Source organism: Strigops habroptila, chromosome 4, assembly GCF_004027225.2.
Source record: "Strigops habroptila isolate Jane chromosome 4, bStrHab1.2.pri, whole genome shotgun sequence".
NCBI lineage: Eukaryota > Metazoa > Chordata > Aves > Psittaciformes > Psittacidae > Strigops > Strigops habroptila.
In genome coordinates, this window is record NC_046358.1 from 43693059 (window position 1) to 43715694 (window position 22636).

Here is a 22636-nt window from a genome sequence, read left to right on the forward strand (position 1 = left end):
AACTATATTGCCTTGCCATGAAAAGGGCAAAATCTAGAAGCTTTATTTCTTTGACAGCTAACCTGTCTTTGGAACATCGGAAGTTTATTCCTAAGTGGCGTATGCTTTTAGGAGGAACACAATTAAGAGAGCTCTGATGCGTTTCACTAGGCAAATACAAAGAAAAGGGGTCCTTTTGAGCACTCCCTTGCTGTAAAAGGTATTCGATCAAAGAAGCTAAGTTACAAAATGTTTTGGGGGTTGTCTAGGTTACATAATAAAGACGTATAGATGAATTTAAATAAAAGATTGTCGTGTTTTATAGTAGTCACAAACAAAATCTGTCTTTTTAACTGGCTGGTGTTCCAGGAGAGCTATTTTACTAACATACTAATGGTACATGCTCTGAATACTTTACACGGATAAGAGTGGTAGCAGTGGTACTGTGGGAAGGAAGGAGGGAGTTCTCTTTAAATCAGCCAGGAAAAAAAAAAGTTTGAGACTAATAGAAAGAACCTCTACTCCTTTAATAGAGCCTGCAAAATATATTCTCCAGGACTGATCAGCTCTGAAGGCTCTAGAGGTTTGATGATTGGAATGGCAGGAAATCACGCTTTCAGGACATAACGAATTGGCTAGGCCATCCATCATTTGTTAGCATGCGCTGAAACACTGGGTTTGTGTGCAGAGGTCTGTGATTTAGTAAATACTTGGGAGATGAATAGAGCTTACACACAAGGGAAGATATTGCTGTCCTTCAGCAGCCTTAGACACAGATCCCTGCTGAGAAGGCTGTCTGACAGCAGCTCATCAGTAACTGGCCTGTCACAGTCAGTGATGCCCACCAGCCATCCCCAGTATATTAAATGCATTTTTAATATCTGCTTCAGTAGATTTAATGAAGAAAATTTAGTTTCCATACTCTGATCACTGCTTCCTTGAGTGTTTTAAAGCATGGAGTGAAGCACTTCCAAGAAAGGAACTGTCCTGATACCTGGAGGAGTTGATTGAAAATGAAAGTGAAACAGAATGCAAACAGGAGTATTATTATCCAAACAGCTTCCTTAAAGCAAAACAAAAATGTTTGGAAAAAGCAGTGATCTTCTTAGAAGCAATTGACCCTCCTGCAGAGGGACCTTATGCAGCAGGCTGTACAGCAGCAGAGATGCAGTGCTGCAAAAGATGTGTGCACAGTGGTTCTGTTCAGTGTGGCTGGGCTTGCCAAAAGACATAACTGCATTTCCTACACTTTCAGATCTCAGTACTTGAATCAGATCATCGTTGTGTCTGGCTTTCTGAGCTGAGAGGAGGAAGGTAGCTATGAATGGAAGGAATGGAATAGATTACATTTTTAATAACTAATGTAGATTTTCGCATTTTGGTTTTGGCATTTTTGCCTGGGATGTAGTTGGTGAAAATCAATGTAGCAGTCCGTGAAATTGTTTAAACTGATGTAGGAAAGAAATAATAAGACACAGTGGAAAATAAAACTTTTGCTGTTTTTTTTTATTTAGCAGGCTCATTGCAAACTATTCAGTAGTGATATTCTGCTTGTAAGGATTGTGTGGAATTAGTTTTTAACTTTGTAGGAAATAAGATCATTTACTGCCCATATATATGATAAACTTCATAGTTGTTTGAATTTCCCAGGAACTTTCAAAGAAAACTTCTGTTTACATAAAGGCAAATATGTTGGTTTTCATTTTCTAATGAGATTCAGTGCTTATGATACTTACTTCAAGACAGCAAGACAAACAACTTGATTTTGTTGCAGACATCTATTTGAAACATTCACTTCTTCAGCCTTTTTTTCCCCTCAAGAATCCGTTCTGTGTTCACAGAAGAGAAAGGAAGTGCTGAATGAGACCTATAAATTTGATTCTTGTATGTGTCAAAACAGTAATGTATTAAATGCATATTATTATAAAAATTTAAGATGTGTCCTAAACACTTACATTTTTATAACACATGACATTATTAAATAATACATTTTCTTGTTAGCATCTGTTTGCTGTCATTGTTGGCAGGACTTATGATTTATTACTTAAATTGATGACTACAACCATTTTGGTCCTGATATATGCCCCATAGCTTATCACATCACGTAATACAATAACGTATATTATTCAGTGAGAGTGATTTTTTAATTGTTTGTTCCTTTAAGTTCCTGGTGAAAATACCATATCTATGTGCAGTGTGGAAGTCTCAGAAGCTTGCATCGTACTTCAAACTGAGTGAAATAATGGTAAAGATTAACTTCTGTAAGAATATGGAATACAGTAACTGATCCTACTGTCTTCTAAGACAAGCCTGATAGAGTATTGTTACCAAAAAAAGCCAACAGCATTGAAGAGGAGTGGAAAAATACCGCTCTCTTTTCTTCAGATCCAGTGATGCTTAAATGCCTCGTTCATTTGTTTGTTTGACTAATTGGTACCATACAAGTAGATTTCAAACTCCTATTGGCATGCTAAGATTTCACGCTCTATCATTATTTTTCAGCTTGTATTTCATGGAGTCCTTGTTGTCCATGGACTTCAAATGAAGAATTCCAAGTGAATGAACTTCTTGTCAGCAGGCTTAAATGTGCCAAATAGGAATCTCTGCCTGTTGTGGGAAAAATGTTTTTGGCTTGTGAACCCTTTACGTTAAAACTTCAGTTTTGTCAGCAACTAAAGCATTTTCACCTGTCTTACTGTTTCTTTTCATATATGTTGTTCTGGGTTTTTGGGGGCTTTTTTAATTCTAGTGTCCATAACATTTTGAATGTGATAGTAATATGTATGGGATATATTATCACTTCCAGTGCACACTGCAGGATACCAAATAGCCTGATTGATAGTGACAGTCTCATTGCTTTATGCTAGAGAATTCTTAAACTTCAGTCCCCTGCTTTATCCTCCTCATCTGAATGGGGTATTTAAGTGTTACTGTCCATCCAAAATGGCAAAGTGGCTTCAGGTCAGGATGTGGTGCTGAAGAGGACTTTATTGTTCAGTTGCACGTCCTCTATTTGCATATCTGTATCTAGGCCTGCATGGTCTTGGAAGCATTTGATAGCATTGGTTTCCAGATACCTCCAGAAGCTTCAACACTGAGTAAAATGTCCTAAGATAGCACACATTCTTCTTCCACAGGGAATATTGTCAAATGCTTGAGTAAGAAGCGTGTGATAGCAAAGGCTAGTAGGTGGCAAAACTTATCATCAGTCCACTATTGATACTGGTAATGTCGAGTTTTTTATTGCACTTCTTCTGTGGAACGCAGATGTGCATTATGAGGCTACAACTGATGCAAAGTACAATAACTAGAGAGTGAGTGGAGGTTCCTGCAGATTAAATGGCTCTTGAACATTAGTCATTTCCGGCATTAATATAAAATGCAGGTTGTCAGTGCAGTTGTCCTTCAATTTTCAATACACCTGAACAATATGTCTTCCTAGGCAAGCGCATTGTCTTGGGTACACAAAATATTAAAAGATAACTCATAAGCTAGATTTCTGGTTCTTACAGGGCTTGAAAAGGAATTTTTTTTGACCAGTTGGCAGGTACACCTATAGGCCAAGCAAGTTCCATTCTAAATACAGCGTTTAATGACCTCATTGCAGTAAGTTACCTGAGACAGGAATATGTTCTTCTTTATCCTATTATTAGAAAGAGAGGAATTTAATTATTGACCAAAAAGAGAAATAAGACTACATTGTTTATCTCATTTGTATTGTGTTCCTTTGACATCAGCGGTCTGAAAGAAAAAAAGGAAAATGGTCCTTTATGGAATAAATGCATGGTTTCAGTCTAAATATTTTTGTAGCCATACCTATCTGTTTGGTACATCCTCTGAATGTGGAGCGTTTTTTTCCAAACAAATCCCATTGGTTGCCCAACAGCTATTATCCACAAGCTTCCTACTTACACGTTTTGTTTTAGTTTACTGTTCAAACATAGACCTCACCAGTGATAAGCAATCGTTCTTACACATTACTATTTCTGTGGGTTTGAGGTTTCTGGATAGAGAATTTTATCTGTTTATCTGGGTGTAGATGCTTGCCATTCCAACATTTTAAATCTCAGTAATTAAAAAATACTATTCAAATGTGCCAGCTATTGTGTAGAAATTAATATATTTTTATGTAGACAGGTCTGGGGTGGTCAACATGAATCATATGTTAATTGTTTGCTTTAGTTTACTTTGTAATTCTCAGCTCTTTAGTCTCTTTATCAATGGTATCTCTCTCTCTCTCAATGGAACTTGCATTGGTGGATCAGAATGTTTACTGAAATAACCAGTTAAAATTATTAAAATGTGCAGTGGAAAGCAATGTGCTTAGTTTAATGTGCTGATATTAAACGCAAGTAAAAGGATATACAGACATGGAGCCATTTGTTATATTTTAGTGTATGAAGCAATAGCTGTGTAAGCCTTAACCTCATAATTTCGCAAGTTCCACTTTATCATGTAGCTGTATAAAAGGTAATCAAAATAAATCATGGAAGATGAAGAAATATTTTCTGGGGCTTTCTGTATGCTTTCAGAAGTGGCACTTGATCCATGAAATTTTAGTAAGCGTTTTAAATAATACAATATGATGTGCAACGTGTCAGGTCTGATAAATTATTTTGTATAGGACATTTATACAACATATGGTGAGCTGCTATGTGAACAGCTCAATGACTAAATTATGTTAATCTTCTTGCCATATTTACTTTTCATTTTAAAAAACGGCGTTTTCAAATTTTTATTTTACTTTTTTGATCATGGGTAGATACAAGAAAGGTGTAGGTCATCTCCGAGAAGCGGTGACAGTGATCCAAGGTTCCTCAGCTGTGCAATGTACATAACACAGATGTTGGGAGAGTCATCTGTCAGCTATGCCTCTCCTATGGAGTTAAAGTTCTAGGGGGAAAAGAATTCGACACAGTGCTGTCACTGTTACATTTTCACAATAGAAGAGCATGCAAATATTCAACCTCCTGCTTAGCAGTAGTGCCCTGTCTAATGTCTGTGCTGGTTAGAATAAAAAAATAGTGGGTGCATCTAGGGCTCATAGATCTGACAAAGGTCATGCTATGCTGGGCATTTGAATTGGAAATTGTCTGGACTTAGATTTTATAAAGCTCCCACAGTTGTCGGGAAAATTTCAGCAGGGTTTTGTCCCTGGAGAGGCCTCTTAGGCCCTTTTCTGTCCTATGAATGAATTTAGATGTGAGGGTTTCTCCTGCCTTAAAACTGTTAAGTTCATTTTGCATACATCCCCAGAGAGAAAAACTGGCAGATGCTTTTGTCTTGGAAGTGTTTAAAAGAAAACTGCAGAACAGGAACAAGGGAGAGAAGGGGCCCTGTGTGGAGTCCCAGAACATTTTGGCAATGGCCAATATGCAGTTTTCATCAGTATTAAGGCGGGGCGCAATATGGTGCCTGTAGCTCACTAGGGAATATGAATGTTGATTAAGCATACTCCTAGGCTTTGAAATCCTGAAAGCAGTGTCAGAATAATGGATGTTGAGCAAATGTCAAGCGTTTGTTAATTTCTCTGTTATTTGGAGTTTATCTACCATGATCAATCAAATAAACTAGTGCTTCTCTGTTGTGGCATGTGTCATTGATATGGTGATTAGGTGGCTAGAGAGGCCTTCTGCCTTTTTTTTCCTTTTTCCTTTTTTTTTTTTTTTTTTAATCCAGGTAACAGATCACATACGAGCAGCCATAACTTTAAATTCAGGATTTGTTTGTGGTTGTTTTAGTGGAAAGTGGTGCATTAACAAAATACTTTGGCGTACTGAGAGGACAAAGTATCTGCGTAGCGTATCTGCTGTGCTAAAAATTACATTCATGCCATTTTTTCCATTTTGGGCCTTAAAGATTTACTGTTGTGGGGAAAGAGAAATTACTTCTAAATGAAAATTCATAGAAGAAACTTTTACTCATTCTTAAAAGAAGTTTGAAAACAGAGATTGTCCACCCTGAATTAGTATTAATTTATGGCTTAGCTCCCTTCTACCCTCCAATCCTTTTGGTTTCTATAAACTAGGTCTCGACATCCTTATTTTTGATTGGGAGACATGTTCAGATGCCCGTTAGTTAAAAGCAAAGTGGGTGACTCTTTGACTTTTTTATAAAAGAGTGTGTATTCTCATTGAAAAATACACTGCCTATAACAAATGTAATATAAAGTTGTTAGCTACTGATTAATATGCAGAAATGTAAATCATACAGTTCAGAATATTTTTTTCTCTTCTGAATTTCCACTGTTTACTGATGTCCTAGTTCTGCTAATTCGCTACTCTTAGGTAACATACAAAGACCTGCTATTTAAATGTGAAGAACAAATTAAAAATCTGAAAGAGTAAAAGGCTTTGTGGCCTTCGCTGCTTTACTTTAATACATTAAAGACTTTAAAATGGGAGAGGATAGGGTTGGAATGTTTTGTGTGAGGCCTTTTTGAAAACTGCCTGAAGGATGTTAACAGTCAAATTTCACTGAAGTCCGGTGAAGTTTAGTTACACTCTTCTCATGGATTTTTTTTTTTTTTTTTTTTTTTTTTTGGTGAAGTTCAGTCCTTATGTGCTTAAAGACGTCAATGTATATTTTTATTATGTTTTTGACAACTCCTAGAAATTTAAGGAGTGCCACTGAGTCATGCCATATCACTTGATGCATGTTGAGGTCATCTTCAGTTTATTTTAACATAGAACAAATGTTTGGTGTTGAACTAGTTCTCCTTCCTTCCCTTCCACATTTGTTTACCAAGGCCTATGGGCCCATTCTACCAAGACTGGTCAAATTTTGGTGCTTAATGAATGTGATGCTATATGGTGAACCTATTGACTGTTTACATTGGAGATGATTCTGTTCAATTAGTGCATGGAATAAGAGTTCTCCTGGAAATCCAACCTTTTCTGTGGCACAGCAGGAAGCAAAATGTATAATCATTGTACATATTTTCAGAGCAGCTCAAAGAACACCAAACAATAAATCCTCTGGAAAGAGAAGGAAGGGAAAGGAAAATCGTGTTAGTAGGAGTGGAAAAGAACATCAGAGAAGTTTTAGGATAGGATAATGTAATATTGTGATCACCTCTTGTCAGATGCTCCCTTCATAGACCCTGCCAGTTGTAGGTAGACAGCTTTGTAAAGAAACAATGCTGGAAGACCACTAGTGAAAGGGAACAGCTGTGTTTCCGTCTGAATGTGTTTCTGCCATCTTGCCAAGGGGAAGTAAGTAGTGGAATTAAATTAGTTTATTCTCTATATGCCATAGTAATCTAGGGCTGAAAATAGGCTTTGTACAGATCTCCATATATGTTATAATAAACTTAAAAATACAAGTACTGCTCTGTCAGCTATGTAGATAGACAAGAATTATTCTCTTTTTTTCTTCTGTTTTGTTTTCTAGTTACAAATGGCTTTAAAATTATAAACTTTTAAATGATAAACACAGCTCAGGGCTTTAGACTGAAAATCTCAAGGGGACTAGCTATAAATGGATTCATTTCTTGCCTTAAATCTGCATCATTCCCAAAATTGGAATTTACTTAAACTACTTTTATGTATCATCCACCTTTGATAGAGCTAAAATGATATCCTGTATGGGAAACATTAATAAGATCATGACTTTTTTAAAGAATTAACAAGATTGGATTGGATTACCGGAAGCTTTTTTGACTTAAGGTGTTCACTTTTTACCCTGGAGATAGCTATGCAACAGTGCATGTGCTTGACATGTGATGCATGCAAATGCTAAATACAGTAGCAGCATGAGGCAAGTGTCATTAACAGTAATTTATGTAATGAAAGCCACCTGGCTGTCTTCGTAATTAATTGCTTGTAAATAATAAATTTAAATATAGTTCATAGTTTTCTAAATTTGATTATCTGTTTTTAGGAGCAAATTGTTTAAGGGTTTTTGAGGATTTATTTGGTTTCAAACACAGATACACTTTTTACATACAGGCTAATTTTTTTATGTAAAATAATCAGTCTGATTAGCTTTGAATTGCCATTCATCCATAAAAATATTTTTCTGAAATTAAATTTAAACATCTAGTTTATACAGGACAATATAGGTTTGAAGACAAAAAGTATTAAGTAGAGTGATTTTCCTCTTTCTCTGCAATCAGGAAATGTAATATTGGAGTCTGGAAAACTTCTCTTGACAAGGGTATTCTATAATCTGATCCTTTGCCTGGGGAGAAGGGGAAGTAGCACAACAAAGTTACCCAAACAAAATGAGCAAGATGAACACAAAATGAATATATCAAATATTTCTTTCCAGTAATAGCCTACTAAGTGAATGGTTTTTTTCAGTGTATGGACCTTGGCCCTATAAAGAGGGCAGATAGGAAACGTGGGGGATTAAGTCCGTGTTTTCAATTTTAGCTTCTTTGCACAGCTGTCATCAGATAATAACAAATTTTGTGTGTTTTTGTCTAATGGTTCAACTTTTAGATTGTAGTACTAAGAGGAAGAGTTCAAACTTGCAATTGTGTTTTTAACTTGGAGTGGTTGAGGACAAGGACATAGCAAATCATCTGCTTATGTTAGTCTCAAACTTTGCTTTTTATTTAATTTTCTGTGAAATATTACTTTGTAGAGTTAAAGGAGAATTTTAGAGAATACCAGGAGGTGGAGATGTGGAGATAACTGCTAAGGTTATCAAGGTGTAAGCGGGAGGCAAGCTCTATTTGACTCCAGTCAGTTTCGTTCGTCAGTGGACTCCCTGACTAGATGGTCAAAGGGTACAGAGAAGTTCTGGCATGGGTAAGGTGAAAATAGTCAGTAGTCTTTGAAGACTGATGTCAAAATACTTGAGAGTTTTAATTTCATGGTTTACCACTGACATTGTGTTCTTTAAGCCTGTGTTGCGAATATATTTTGGTTCTGTATTACATTTGAAAATATTTTCCAGCTTGAAAATTGAACCTTATGAAATAGTTTTATGTTTTTATGGAAGAGACTTTACTTGAAACATTTGTGAAAAGAGTATTTACTTACAAAGATCTCTGTGTGGGCTTGGCATTTAAGTAGGTTTCAAACATTCATGTAACAAGCACTGTGCTGTTTGGAAAGAAAAAAGTATCAGAACAGTATCTCAGGCAAATTATTATCTATTTTCTGTACTTGCTTACTAAAATAATAAGACCAAAAAGTATTTTCATTTGGAAATACTACTCTTCAGTTCTTGTGTTTTCAGAGTTCCATTTTTAACCATAATATCTGACAATGTTTATCCACTGTTAAAACATAATGTTGTTGTTCTCAATGTAAGCACACATATGTGAATGGAAAAATAGCGTCTTTATTCTGATTTCTCTTTTCATTTTGGGGGCTTGATCAGAAGTGCTTTGTAACCATTTGAATATGGTGTATTTTGAGTTAACACTTATATTACTACTATTGAAAGTTAGATTTTTGTCATGTGGGTGAAAGAAGGTGTAATCTGTCTCTGGGAAGAGCTAGCCTGTGATCATCGCCTGTATTGATAATTCGTATTTACCTCTTCATTTTATTTTTTTCATGTCTGATATGGATTGTTCATAGTCTGCAGTTGTTTTAAAATATATTGGCTGTTACAACAGACACACAAAAAATGAGGTGTCTACAGGAAGAATTGGTACTCTGTTCTTAAAGGAACTTCTAAGTCTTTATAAATGAAAAATCAAACAGTATCTAATACTGGCAATTTTCCTGTGTCTGCTGCTAGAACTTATTGGCCAACTAGGTCAGACATTATTAAAGTTCAAGTGGCCCAGCGGGTAAAGTAATGGCCTTATGCTACTATGAATTCTAAATGCTGCCATTTCTATGTATTGCACCATCATCTATTCTCGCACATCACTAAATTGTATAGAAGTTGTGGGACCAACCAGTGTCAAGGTCATAGAAGTGATGACTCTTCTCAAGTAGCCTTCTCAGAGCTTTGTCATACAGTTATTCTCATAACCCTGGCTATAGGCAGCAAAGTTGTATGCACATGCCTGCATTTAACCTTTTTATTATCATTGGATAGTGTAAGCCTGCAATGCGGGATGTCTTTTCCCCTTGGACTGTTTATTTTGGTTTTTATTTTTGATCCTACCAAAGGTATGAAATAGACTTTGAGGGAAAGACAATTTTTAGTAAGTGATACATATTTAAATCTTTTGCATTGAGCTGTTGTACAGTTTACTTGAACTGGATATGGGGGAATGTCTACATTGATTAGTGCTATAGTTCTCCAGATGAACTTGAATTTTATCTTGATTTAAATATGATGATACTAAGTCTGAAATTAGCGTATTAGTATGTACTTCTTGTCATATATATATATAAAAGTTGGATTTTTATAATATTAATATATTTATAATGGGAGTCTTTCCCCAGCAGCACTGTATTGACTTGGTAGTTCCCAAAGTAGTAGCTACTTCAGTGTTTCATTGTTTGGAAGGCTTCTTATGCAAAGAAAATAAAACTGGTTTTATATCCCAGACTTGAACTGGTGTAGCTGGAAAGCTGTAACATTGGAAGATAGCCACTTTACAGAGGTTACCGTGTTGTAGCTAAAGACTCAGGTACTTTGATGTCACTTAGTTATTCCAATTCAAACTCCTATATTGATTTAAACACATATATTCACACACACATATATATACACATATATTGATTTAGCTTAAATTAGTAATTCACTGACTTCTGATAAATAAGTGTTAGTTTTGTGAGTGATAAAGTAGAAATGTTTACAGAGACAATAATCTGCTTTTTGAGAATTTTAATTCAGAGAAATGACCACAAGCATATTAAAACTTTCGGTGTTTTTTTTAATATTAGAAGCTGCAGTAAAGACAGGCTAAAGCCATAGCTATTCTAGATGTCAGTGAGGCTTCCTCCCTCGTTCCACGTTTTTCAGTGCTTGGATGCATATAAGCCTAGTGGTTCTCAAGCTTTGGTAGGCCTTTGTTATTCCCGAGCCTTCCTAGATCCTCACATGGAACCATTCAGACTGCTAAGAAGCCTTTTTCTTGCCCTGACAATGCTGACATGTAGAAGAAGTTCTCAGATTCTGTGAGTTGTCAGCTCCTCTCTGGTGGGAAGTTCACCATCACACTGGCTTCAGTTGATTTACAGGTATGGCTGATGTTTGTAGGCTACATCCTGCAGTTCTGGGAAGCCACAGAGGTTTTACGCATCCGTGCATGTGTTACACATAAGTGTGGACTGGGTAGCATATGATAAGCAGTATAGAAACATTGTTTTCTTTAGGAGCCCCTGTGCCCGTGTTTGTAGTACAAAAGATGAGAATTAAAAGGCTGTTTGGGTTTCTTTCAGGTTTTTGATAATGTAACAAGACAAATGTATTTTAGACACACATTCTGGAGTCTCAGGATAGCTGTGAGGAAGATTCCCCTTCCACCCCCAGACATTTAAATTATTCAAATACATGTATTTCTTTTCTCGCATAGACTCTTAATCCAGCATGGAAGGACCATGTAAGTCTAGACCTAAATTATATGTATTACTTTTGTTTTAAATCTGAATATTACATTAGTTAAAATATTTTAAAACCTACTGTGCATGGAAAGGGGAAGTTCTTTTCCAGTTATTAGAAATGAGAGACTCTTACCTGCTTCAGAACATTTCATGAAGGGATCTGGCTAGCACTACATACTCACTCTGGGTAATATGGAAGGAAAGAAACAATTTCTCCCTCTACCTGAAAATTCCTGTAATAGCTAAGTGCAGTGTTGTATGCACTTCCAAGAGAAGGTTTGACACTGCTGCTTTGGGATTTCACACTTAACAGCTTCTGAATTTTGGAAACACAGCTCCTGCCTCCCCACACACACATACTTTTTTAACCAATATATTGGTCTTAACGAGGTGGACTGTTCCGTTTTGTGGAAGGGAAGCAATGAAGTAATGTTCTTTGTAGATTTCATTTGCTGGAAAAAAAAAAATCACGGCTATTCGATACATATATGTAAATATATATATGTATTATATATATTTGTCTCATGATGTACTTTGCTTTGCCCCTGCCTGTCTCCACTTGTGTAGATAGTTACTGGGTTAAATACTGCAATTCATATTTACCGTTAGGTTTTTTGTTTTAGTTTGGTTTTTGTTTGTTTTTGTTGGGTTTTTTTTAACAGATCTTTCTAGATACTCTTCCTTTGTTCCGTGGTAAAATACATGTAAAGCTGAATTTTTAGTCTTTCTATTTTAGGCAAAAAGTGTGGAGTTAAAGATGAGGGAAAGACAACTAATTTTAAAATTAATAGATGAAACAAGTGGAAACTTGGTTTCATGCCTAAAATTTTATGTTTTCGGTAATCTCAGAAAATAAAGTAGAAAAGCATAAGTTTTATCCCTAAAGAATTAATTATTGCAAGGGCTGATAATACAGTATTTGCAGAAGTTGTCATGTTTGGATTTTCTCCCGGTGAAGCAGTAGTAAATAGCAAGTATTAAGTTGGACAGCACCCCAAATCTTGGCTAGATCTGCAAACCTGCTTTGCTGAGAAGATGATCTTATCCATTTAAATTCTTCTTGTTCTTACTAGCTGCTTCTTGGCCAGAGTTTTATATCAACTCTAGTTATGAAGCACTGGTCTGCATCAGCATATTATCTGTTATTAGTTTATATATGAATATCCATTGCAAAACAAAACATTTCTGACATACTCGTCAGGGATAATAGCATCTTCTACCAAATTCTACGATTCATTGGAAGAGAATGGTCTAAATTTTATTCTTACATATTAAATGACCAAAAGATGTATTCTTTTTCCAGCACCAGACTTGCAGTCCTCTTTTTAGCTTGCTTGATCTCGTGACTGTTCTTAGAGGTGATTTCTCTTATCTCTTGTTCTGGTCTGACTTGGACATCCCATTTTAAATACGGGATTTGTATATTACAGGTATTTTTGATAAAAGTAATATTTTCTTGTGTTAAGCAAATTTTTATATCTTTATATCATTTGGAACTAGGAACTGGCATTTCATTTTTTAAAAATAAAAGCTATTAAATAAAAAAATGGTGTTTTGTAGCAGATTTTAGATTTCAGTTTTCTGCCTAAATGCAGTTATGCATTGACAAGGACACAAAGTGCCACCAACATCAGCACAGAGTAACAAAAGGTAAATCATTTCATTATGGATGTTGGTGTACAAGAAAAAGAGGATATCTAAAGAGCGAGGTTGGTTGCTTTGAATGGAGCTCTGGGAGTAACATCCATTACCATCTGAAATTGCAGCAGAAAATGTTTCCATGAAAGTGGCTTTCTGCAGAACTTGAGGAAGTTTGCTTGTTTTCCTGGAAAATAGATTTAATTCTACAAGATGGATAACAAGTTAATTTATTAATTATTTAAACTAAGTAGTACTTGGAATTATGAGTTGGGATGGTATTGTTTGTTTCAGAAAATCAGCAAATCTATACCTTGGCTCTGCAGTTGGTTCATGACAAAAGAGGTTGTTCGACACAAACATGCCTATGTCCTTACCCTTGCAGTGAGGTGTGAGGCTTACTATAAAGTTTATTACATGAGAAACAGTAATGCAACACTGAAATGTTATTTTGAGTGAAAGATATTTTATTTTTGTTTTCCTGGATATCTCAGCTATATTAATTTGTCAGCTCATTTGCTGCTTTGAAATCCTGTATAGCATAAGGGGATGGATGAAGCCCTAGGAATTTGGCTGCTCCTGTAGAAGTAATGATAACTTACACAGCAGTATCCCTGCTGTCAGTATCAGCAGTTGTGATCATGCTGTCTTGTAATGTAAATGCATGTTTGTGACTTCTGTCCCCTCTCCAAGTACACTGTCTTTTTCAGCGCTTTCTGAAAACATAATGTTTCAGGTTTCTGTCAATGACATCTTGCAATGCATGCTCCAGTTGTGTTTTTAGGAGCTATTTTATTTTGCCAGGAAGTTGTGGCAATGGAATTGTGGCAAGGAAATGCTGGGTGGCAGATAAGTGGTTTTGGTGTTTAAGAGAGGAACTATATTAACCAGAAAAAAACACGGAAGCAGCCATGTGATGATTAAATCCTTTTCTCCTGGGGAAGGGGAAAGATATTCTGGTAATAAGGCTTGACATTCTTTGAATGATATTACTAAAATAATTCTCTTTGTCACAGTTGTAGTGTTTTTGTACTGCAGTCCAGTATATATCCAACTTGTTCAGTTATCAGACTGATTTTTTCTTTTTTTTTTTTTTTTTTTAGTATTTGTGGTAGGTCCTAAATGACCTGAACAATTGGAAACATAGGAGAGGAGTGTCAGACTAAACTGAAGTAGAAGGGCAAAATCCAAGGACACCAAGGGAACAAATAAAATGGACAAGAGTCAGGAGTGAGAAGAGAGGGATAACAGTCTTCATTCTTTTTGATACGTCAGTGGGTATAATAGGATAATGGTACAATAGGTATAGTAATTGTGCTGGGAATAGCCTAAAAATACAAAAATTGGTAATGGTACAATAGGTATAGTAATTGTGCTGGGAATAGCCTAAAAATACAAAAATTGGTATGTCACTGGGAGAGAACTCAAACCAGAAATCCTCTTAAACGCTGTCCTGTTTTGTTTTGGGGTTTTCCACATCTTTTCCCTAAATTCAGTTCTACCATTATGACCATGTAAATCTGCCAGATCATAATAGTTATGTGGAGAGCCATTAGGGGCCCATATGTACCCAACTTATTTATAGCCTGCAGAGGTTTTTTAAATAAATCGACTTGAAATACCTTAGCTTTGCATACGTATATAGCCTGTGTAAGTATATAATCTTAATTTCTTTTCTTTGTTCACCTTCTAATGATTGCATGTGCATGTTGAAAGTTGCCATAAGTGGATGGTGCACCTTTTGGGGAGGCATTGTGGTACATAACTCTTGGCCTCTGTGTCCAGTGATGTATATTTAAGAATATTTAAACTCTTGATTATATTGTAGTTCTTTTTTCTGTATTCCATTAATTTTGTAAATCTGTATACTATTTTATGTTGCTATAATTTTCCTACAGTTTTAATATTCAGTCAACACGTACTCAGAGTGAACATTCTCATGTGTAAAATACAAGAGATCAAGGCTCAGCTTACTGCTGTCACACAGATGTTGTGCTGGGCAGACAAGCCCAAAATACAGTATTATGGGAAAGATGCTGGAAGCACAGATATGAGTAATAATAAACTCTTTATATAGCACTGCGTTAATCTAGTCACTTTGTTCCTAATGCTTCAACTGGTGGGTTTAGAGGTAACACTTCATATTCTGCTGCACAGACATACTGTCTGTTTAAACCTGAACAAACCATTTAGTCATTCTGTGCCTCAGTTTTATCTCTTGAAAATGGGAGTAAGGCTTCCCTATCTTAAATTAGTTATTTCTGAGGCATGGAAATTGCAAGGAGAAGGACCATTTGAGTATGGAGAGAACATTTACATTTAATATGATGTGATACGGGTGTTAAAATTCACATGCAAGAAATCTGACAGAAGAGCAAGACTTTAGACATTGCTGAATCTTTATACTACCTATGTTCAAAGATGTACTAGCCTTAGTAGGTAAGTTCATGAAAGGAAAAATGTTAATTATTCATAATGCTTTGCTGTACCATAAAACTCAATTTATTGAGACTATAATTTGTTCAATTTGCATGTAGTAGGAAAATATATCAGGAATAATTAATTGTATTCAGGATGTGATGAGGTAGATATATCCACAGAGGACAACTGAAAACAGTAGTGGTGTGGTATTGATTGCCTTTCAGGAAAAAAAAAAATCTTGTCCCATTTCTAAATGTTAACAATTCAGAGAGAAAAATTCCCACTTGAGAAGAATGCTTTCCAGGTTGCTTCATTGCCAGGTGTTTGACATTGAGTGGAGCCTTATATGAATGAAGCTTATGGCAGCTTTTGGAAATGACCGACTCCGGGGAATCTTGGCTTCCTGCTGTGAAAGTTTCTATTTTCAAAGCACATCAGTTTCAGTGGGAATGTTCCAGTGGTCCCATATGCTACTTCTGACAGAGGGGGAAGTTTTTAACCTGAATATGAGACAGCTACTGAAGAGCTTCCCTTGCTGCTAACAAAATGAATTTCAATATGTTGCCAATGAACAAGCAGCATGTTCCCAACTGCTGATGGAATTTATCTCCATCAATTATTAATGGAAATTTTGCTTTGTTTTCCTTTTTGCCTGTTCCTTTTTAGCTCTTCTACCTGCTCCTGGTAAAACTTTGTGGGTTCTGAAGCTGAAAAAGGAATCACCCAAAGAATATGCTTGTTTGCTTTGAAACTCTTGCTATATTTTCCTCCCCTCCCTCATATGCTCTCTCCTTGACCTAGCAGCAGGAAGCCTTTGTCTGAGGTGTTCATCTGGAACAACTTTTCCACACTTGTTTTCATGTTCTGTTAGATTACAGGGCAGCAGGCCTACCTTTGAAGCCCCCTTCTCTTTTGTTTCTTTGCAGTGCACTCCAGTAATTAACTTTGTCCTTCTTTTATTTGTTCCAGTCAATCGCAGTCCACTCTGCTGAGCATCTTCTCCCAGGAGTACCAGGTTAGAAGTTTTCTCCTTTGTGAGGGTTGACAGGTGCCTAATTGAATGATGAATGTCCCTTTATTTCTTTGTAATTGAACTGCCAGCTTTCTGATTGGTTTGGAGGATGTTCCTTTTTCCACATCAAGCACCGCCTGAGTCTCAGTGGATGGCTGCCAAGCCTACCCATCCATCTGTCTAATAACATCTAGCCTTTGCTTATTTGGTGGACCTGTAATAAATTATGCTAAACCATTATTATTCTGACAATAATAATTTCCCTGTGTTGCGTAGTTCCATGTGCTAAATGTTTGCTGACTTGCACTGTCAGTGCTGCTTTCCATTGCTGACAGAGATGATGATAAATGACCATTGCCGGAGTGGCAGAAGGCAAGAGAGGCAGAAAATGGAGTCATTTATCATGAGATGACAGGTGTCAGTCAAGTGGCAAGTCTCTATGGAATTACTTTTTGTAGTTTTTCAAATAAGTTGTTTTTAAGCAATGTTCTTCCTGGTTAAAAATGCCAATTGAATTGTAAAACTAGAGTGCACCAGACTTAGATGGAATTGAATTGAGGGAAAATTAATACAAAGGTTGAAAGAGAGAACAAGTTTTTCTTTGCCCTCTGCAGCCTTCAGTAAACTTACTTAGATTCAATTATTGTGACCTTACTGGCTTTTACATATATGGTACCTTGCAGTACAGTCTGAAGACGTTCAATTCAATAGGTAGATTGAATGTCATTTCTGTACAGAATCTAAAAACATGGTTCAGTTTATATATCAAAGTGTAGCCAAGGAACATGTGTCTGGGCAGTCATGATTTCTGTATTTTCGTCTGTGACATGTTTGTAAGACTTTGTTTTTTTTCATTTTTCTAGAAACAAATCAAAAGAACACATGCCAAGCATCACACTGCTGAAGCTGTTGAAACTTACTACCAAAGGTATCACCTCCCCACCCCAGTTAGGAGTATTATCATAACTACTATTTGTTATGGCAATTATGAGTAAATTAGCCTATTAGTTTATGAAGCTGATTTTCTATAAAAATAAACTAAGAATTTGGGATGAGGATTACAAAACAGTTCACATAAAGTTGTTTTCAGTGAAAATGCACAAATTTTTCTGTGTTTGGTCACTGATTAAGAAAGTGTTTACTTCTTTGGCTCTACGTCAGCATAAGCAAATACATTTTACAGAGTATGTGATAGCATTTATTATATATTGCCTATAGTTTGTAATGATAGGGTTTCTGTGTCAAGACTAACAGCTAGGGAGCTTGTTCTGTTACAGTTGCTTGTACTTTTAAAACATTTGTGTTATGTTACAAAAAGTTACATATTCATGTATTGCCAGTTAAAGCACTAATTTTTAGATCACTCCTGTTTTATCAACAGAAGTGTCAGAAATAGCTGTTAAGGGAGGATGCAAACCTTTTTGTCATTTTACAATATTTTACAATTGTATGCATCTTAAGCTAATAAATTGTATTTGCTACACCTTATAGTTTATCTGTTACTTCTATAGGTTTTGCTAAAAATTCTGCATACTGATTGGGGCATACTGATAACTAATAAAGATACACAATTAAAATATTACCTTGTAGACTGACATATCTGAGAAGCTTGTATAGCAAGTGAGTTGATAACTGTGATTATACATGTCTGATATTTATGCGTAATATTAATCTGTATGAACCAGGAACATAAACAAAAAGCCTTCATTTGTGAAAATTAGCTATGCTTCCACAGAGTCATATATTTAAAACCTAAGCAGAGCTTCATTATAGCAGACACTGGTATAGAATATCTAGTGTGAATTGTGCTGTTCTGGGGTTTTGATTTTCTAGTGGTTGTGCTGTACTGTAAAAATATGTACTGGATCATATTACACTTCTGCTGTGCTGTTTAGGAAGAACATTGGAATGATTAAGTTTGGCTCATATCAAGTAGGAGGATTTGGTCTCCTGTCCCCTTGTGCAGTGTCTGAAGTATGACAGCAGTACATAACTCATGCATTATGTATGAAGCTATATGGTGGTGGTAGGGACAATCATTCTTTATGCTATTTCTGGGTATTTCATATTGCAAATGTATTAACATGGCCAAATAAAATGCACATGTTTTAAAATCAGAGATGTTCTGGTTAATAGTTAGAAAACTCATCTCAATCCTGTTTTAGTAGATTTACTGTATGGTATGTTTCGTAAGCTACAGAGGCAGACTACTTGAGTCAGAAGCCAGTTTGAAATGCTTCAAGCATAAACATGGCAAACATGTCTTCTCACCTACTCTTTTGTAGCATCCATTTTACCCCTGTAAACTCTAGCCTGTGCAGTATGCTTTTTTGTATTCCCACCGACATACAAGCAGATTATTGTGCTCCCATTGCTTTCCTAGGTCAGAAACTATCAGTTTTTGCATGTAGTCGTTTCCAGTGGCCTCTGTTGGGAGCAAGTGGAAGTACAGCTGAGTGGAGTAGTTTCTGCTGCTCTACTGAGACTTACAAGTCTTAAATTTAGGCAAACACGAAGGCAAATTATGAGAAAGATGAGCAAGCTTTTCAGAATAGTATTGTCATCAGTCTGTGAGACCTGTTAGTCCATTATGGAGTTGCCAGTAGCATTAGAATTATCTGACAGAAGATTACTCCATTGTCAGCTGTAGCTTTGCTGTTTGATCAGCTGGATGCATGGTTTAGAACATTAATCTCAAGTAAACCTTCCTGGTTAGGTATTTTGTTTATGATGTCTCCTTTTTTGTTTCTCTTACAAATTTTCGAAGTTTAAATATACATAAGCTATCTTGCTTTGTGGATTTTTTTTGTGTAGAATTGAAATAGGCTACAGCAAAAAGCTTTTATCATTTCCTTCATTCCTTAATTAGTTTCAGAATAACTCACAAACAGAAAGCCCTCTAATGCTCTGTGAAGAGGTTTATGTAAAGGTGTTACACCCATTCCACATAAGGATAAAATGGTAAAGAATTTTAATGTCTGTAACTAATGAGCAGAAGAGTGACTTCTGATGGATAGATAATGATAGAGCTGGAAAGGCTGTGGCCTTCTAATGATGTCGGTAATGATAAGCTATACTAATACAGATAGGAAAAACAAGCAGATTCAAATATTGGTAACTATTGTTCTTTTCCACATAGCTACAAAGCACAAAGTGGCTTCCAATAATATAGCTTCTTCCCACCAACTCCTGAGAACAGGTTTTACGCATTATTGAAACATACACATCAAACAGTGAAAGTAATAGAAAGTGAGGAAGGCAATATTGTTATGAAGCAATGGTCAGAAACACCACCATGAATCCATATCGGTCTAATACCCTTAACCAGAAACATTAAGCCTTTGCCACTGATAGGATAATGGCTTTCTATCATCCTTTATTGGATCCTAAATATTTCTTTTTTTTTTTTAGAATATTCATTTGATTGTTAGACTCTGATTTAACTAAAGTAAGCCTTTAGTAGTTAAACTACTGCCCAGTTGATGAAATCTGGATTAGATTTGAGAATTGATGTTTTTGTGCATATAAAGGAATTGAATAAGATATACAGTGAGCCATCATAGTTGAAGGTCATGTGGAACCCCAGATCTTTACTGTGAATAATAAAGGTTTATTTGTCTGTGATGCATCTTTCCAGAGTACAGATATCGTTTATTTGTATGTCATTAAGCCAAATTTTTTTTTTAATGTCTTGATTTATTGTGGGTTTTACTTAATTGAGATTGATATATCTTGCAGATGAATAGGAGACAACCCTGGAGAGTTAGTGATTGTTTTAAATTATTTTTTTCTTATAAGATTTCCAATTAAATACTCTCTACTGGGGTATTTTCCCCCGAATGAAAGAGGTTTACAAGAGATACTGACATGTCTAAACCGGTATTTTCTTGCCACTGTAGAATTACCTGGCTTTGTCTTGTCTAGGTACCTGAATGGGGTGATGAAAAATGCAGCTGCCCCTGTATTACTGGAGCTGGCCAATGAGGTAATCATCTTTACTTTAATCTTCCAGTGTAAAACCTAAGGGGCATATCTATAGTGACTTTAGTGAGAAATGTAATTAAACTAAAAAAAAAAAAAAAAGGTTTCAAGGCACATTAGACATTTAGAATGGTTCCTCAGTCTGTTAGTACTTACAATAATTAGACAAAAAGCCCCATTTATTAATAAATCCGTTAATGTAATTAGTCTCTTAACTTCCAGGCAAATGTGTTAAGAAATTCTGAATTTGTGTTTTGTTTGGAATTTCAGACAGACCATAGGTCTTTAATGCAGAAATTTACTAAACATTCCCACATTGATTAAATGGAGTTGCATCAGTTTTACCTGTATTTGATTTCTTTTTAATAACAAAATATATTTTTTTATTTTTAATAACAAAACCCATCTAAGATCTATAATATTTTTTAATGATAGGAATGTTTAAAAGAGTTCATTTTCCTGACTGCATTCTCTGTTTATTTCTGTTCATACAGATTAGAGGATGGCTAATGAAAACTTTAATATAAAGCAATTAAGCAGAATAAATTCCTCAGTATAGCCATTTCCTAGAAAAGCTGGAGTACGAAAAGTTCAGTACGGTTGTCATTAAAGCCTTGACAAATTTATTGATGCTGTTTATTAACTAGAATATGAATCTGTCCTGGGATGCAATGTCTTCTTTGAATTAAAAACTGCTATCTAAAGCTCTACCTTCAAGAAGATGTAAAAAGTTTGAAAAAATGGCAGTGAGCCTCCTAGAAAAAGAAATTGATGAAATATCTACCCCTTAAACTCTAAAACACTTATTTACAATAATAGTGACAATACAATAGCTGATACTCCTTGGAACTGCTTATGCAACCCTCAAAGGGATAGAATGAAATGTATGCTGGTTTGTGTTGCATTTTAATAGAAAATGAAAGAAGGAGGCAGAAAATGAGTGTTTGCATTAAAAATGATATGGCACTACAAACATTAAGTGTTGCAATAGCATCAAGTTCTACATGTTACATTAGTAAGAAAGACTGGTTTCTCCCTCATGTACATTGCTGCAGCCAGCAAATGAGCGATTACCTATCAATTACTAGAAGGTTTTAATGGTCTGTAAAGTGTCCACATATCCTGATCATACAGTTAGCATAGAATAAAGAATTTATACCATATTAGTGGTAATGTGTAGCTTCTTACCATTTGTGGAAAAGACAAGTCTTAAACTACTGAGAATAGAATGTACATTACATAAATAAGTACAATCTTATTAAGAATTTAGGTAAACAACCCAATTCATGATATATCGCACCCATATTATACAGGAACTGTCATAAAAATATTTCAAGCACAAAGTAATATATCTGTTACTGGTTTTTGTATATTTTTCCCATTGATTTATAGATGATGCATATAATTTCTGACTCTAGTGAGCAAATCTTTGTTTATATTACACTAATGCATTTTTGCAATTCAGATCAAAGATATCTGAAGTTCAGAAATAAATAAAAACTAAATCTAAGAGAAAGAGGAGATATACAAAGAACTTACCTGCTTCTGATTTCATAGTAGCAGGTATATAAGAAAGGCAATGCATTTTGTGACTGCTGCCTAATGCATTAGGGAAATGTGGCAATAACCAGCACCAGATTACTGCTTCCAAACAATCAAGCTGCCATTTTTATATGATAGTTAATATTTAAATGACATACGCTTGCATCTGCTGACAATTGATGTAATGGCAATACTTTATGAGTCAATATATATTTAATCAGTGGAAACTGTAAAAACTGATGAGAAATATATAACATAGGTGCATTACAGTGTGTAGCAGCTCTGTTAAATAGGAAAAGCTCCGTATTATTATTTTTTGGGTTGTTTTTTTCTGAGGGTTTGTGAAACTACTTTTAATTTTATTTTTTTTTTGTTTTATTTGCCAACTTCTTATTGTATATATAGTGCAAAAGGACTAAAATAAATCTCATTTTTGTTAGATAGGAATGATAAAATTAGTCACTGTTCTCTTCATACAAATATTTTCAAGTGAGATTTGAAGCACTATGAATTTTACTTACATGCTAAATTCTGACATGAAGCATGATGGCCCTATTTCAAAGAAAGATGGACACATGATTAATATGAAAATTAGGGAGAT

The 22636-nt window shown here is 35.4% G+C and overlaps 1 protein-coding gene across 4 annotated transcripts in view; it reads left to right on the forward strand.

The window, feature by feature from the left end:
* C4H15orf41 (chromosome 4 C15orf41 homolog) overlaps positions 1-22636 on the forward strand; it is a 140677-nt gene that overhangs the window by 7931 nt on the left and 110110 nt on the right. For 3 of the 4 annotated variants that reach the window (XM_030481860.1, XM_030481862.1, XM_030481861.1), the window contains exons 2-4: positions 16470-16515; positions 17376-17440; positions 20437-20497. In XM_030481860.1, coding sequence (XP_030337720.1) covers positions 16470-16515; positions 17376-17440; positions 20437-20497 — 172 coding nt within the window. Of the gene's footprint in view, positions 1-16469; positions 16516-17375; positions 17441-20434; positions 20498-22636 lie in introns of those variants that run through there. The other variant, XM_030481863.1, reaches the window with a different exon arrangement.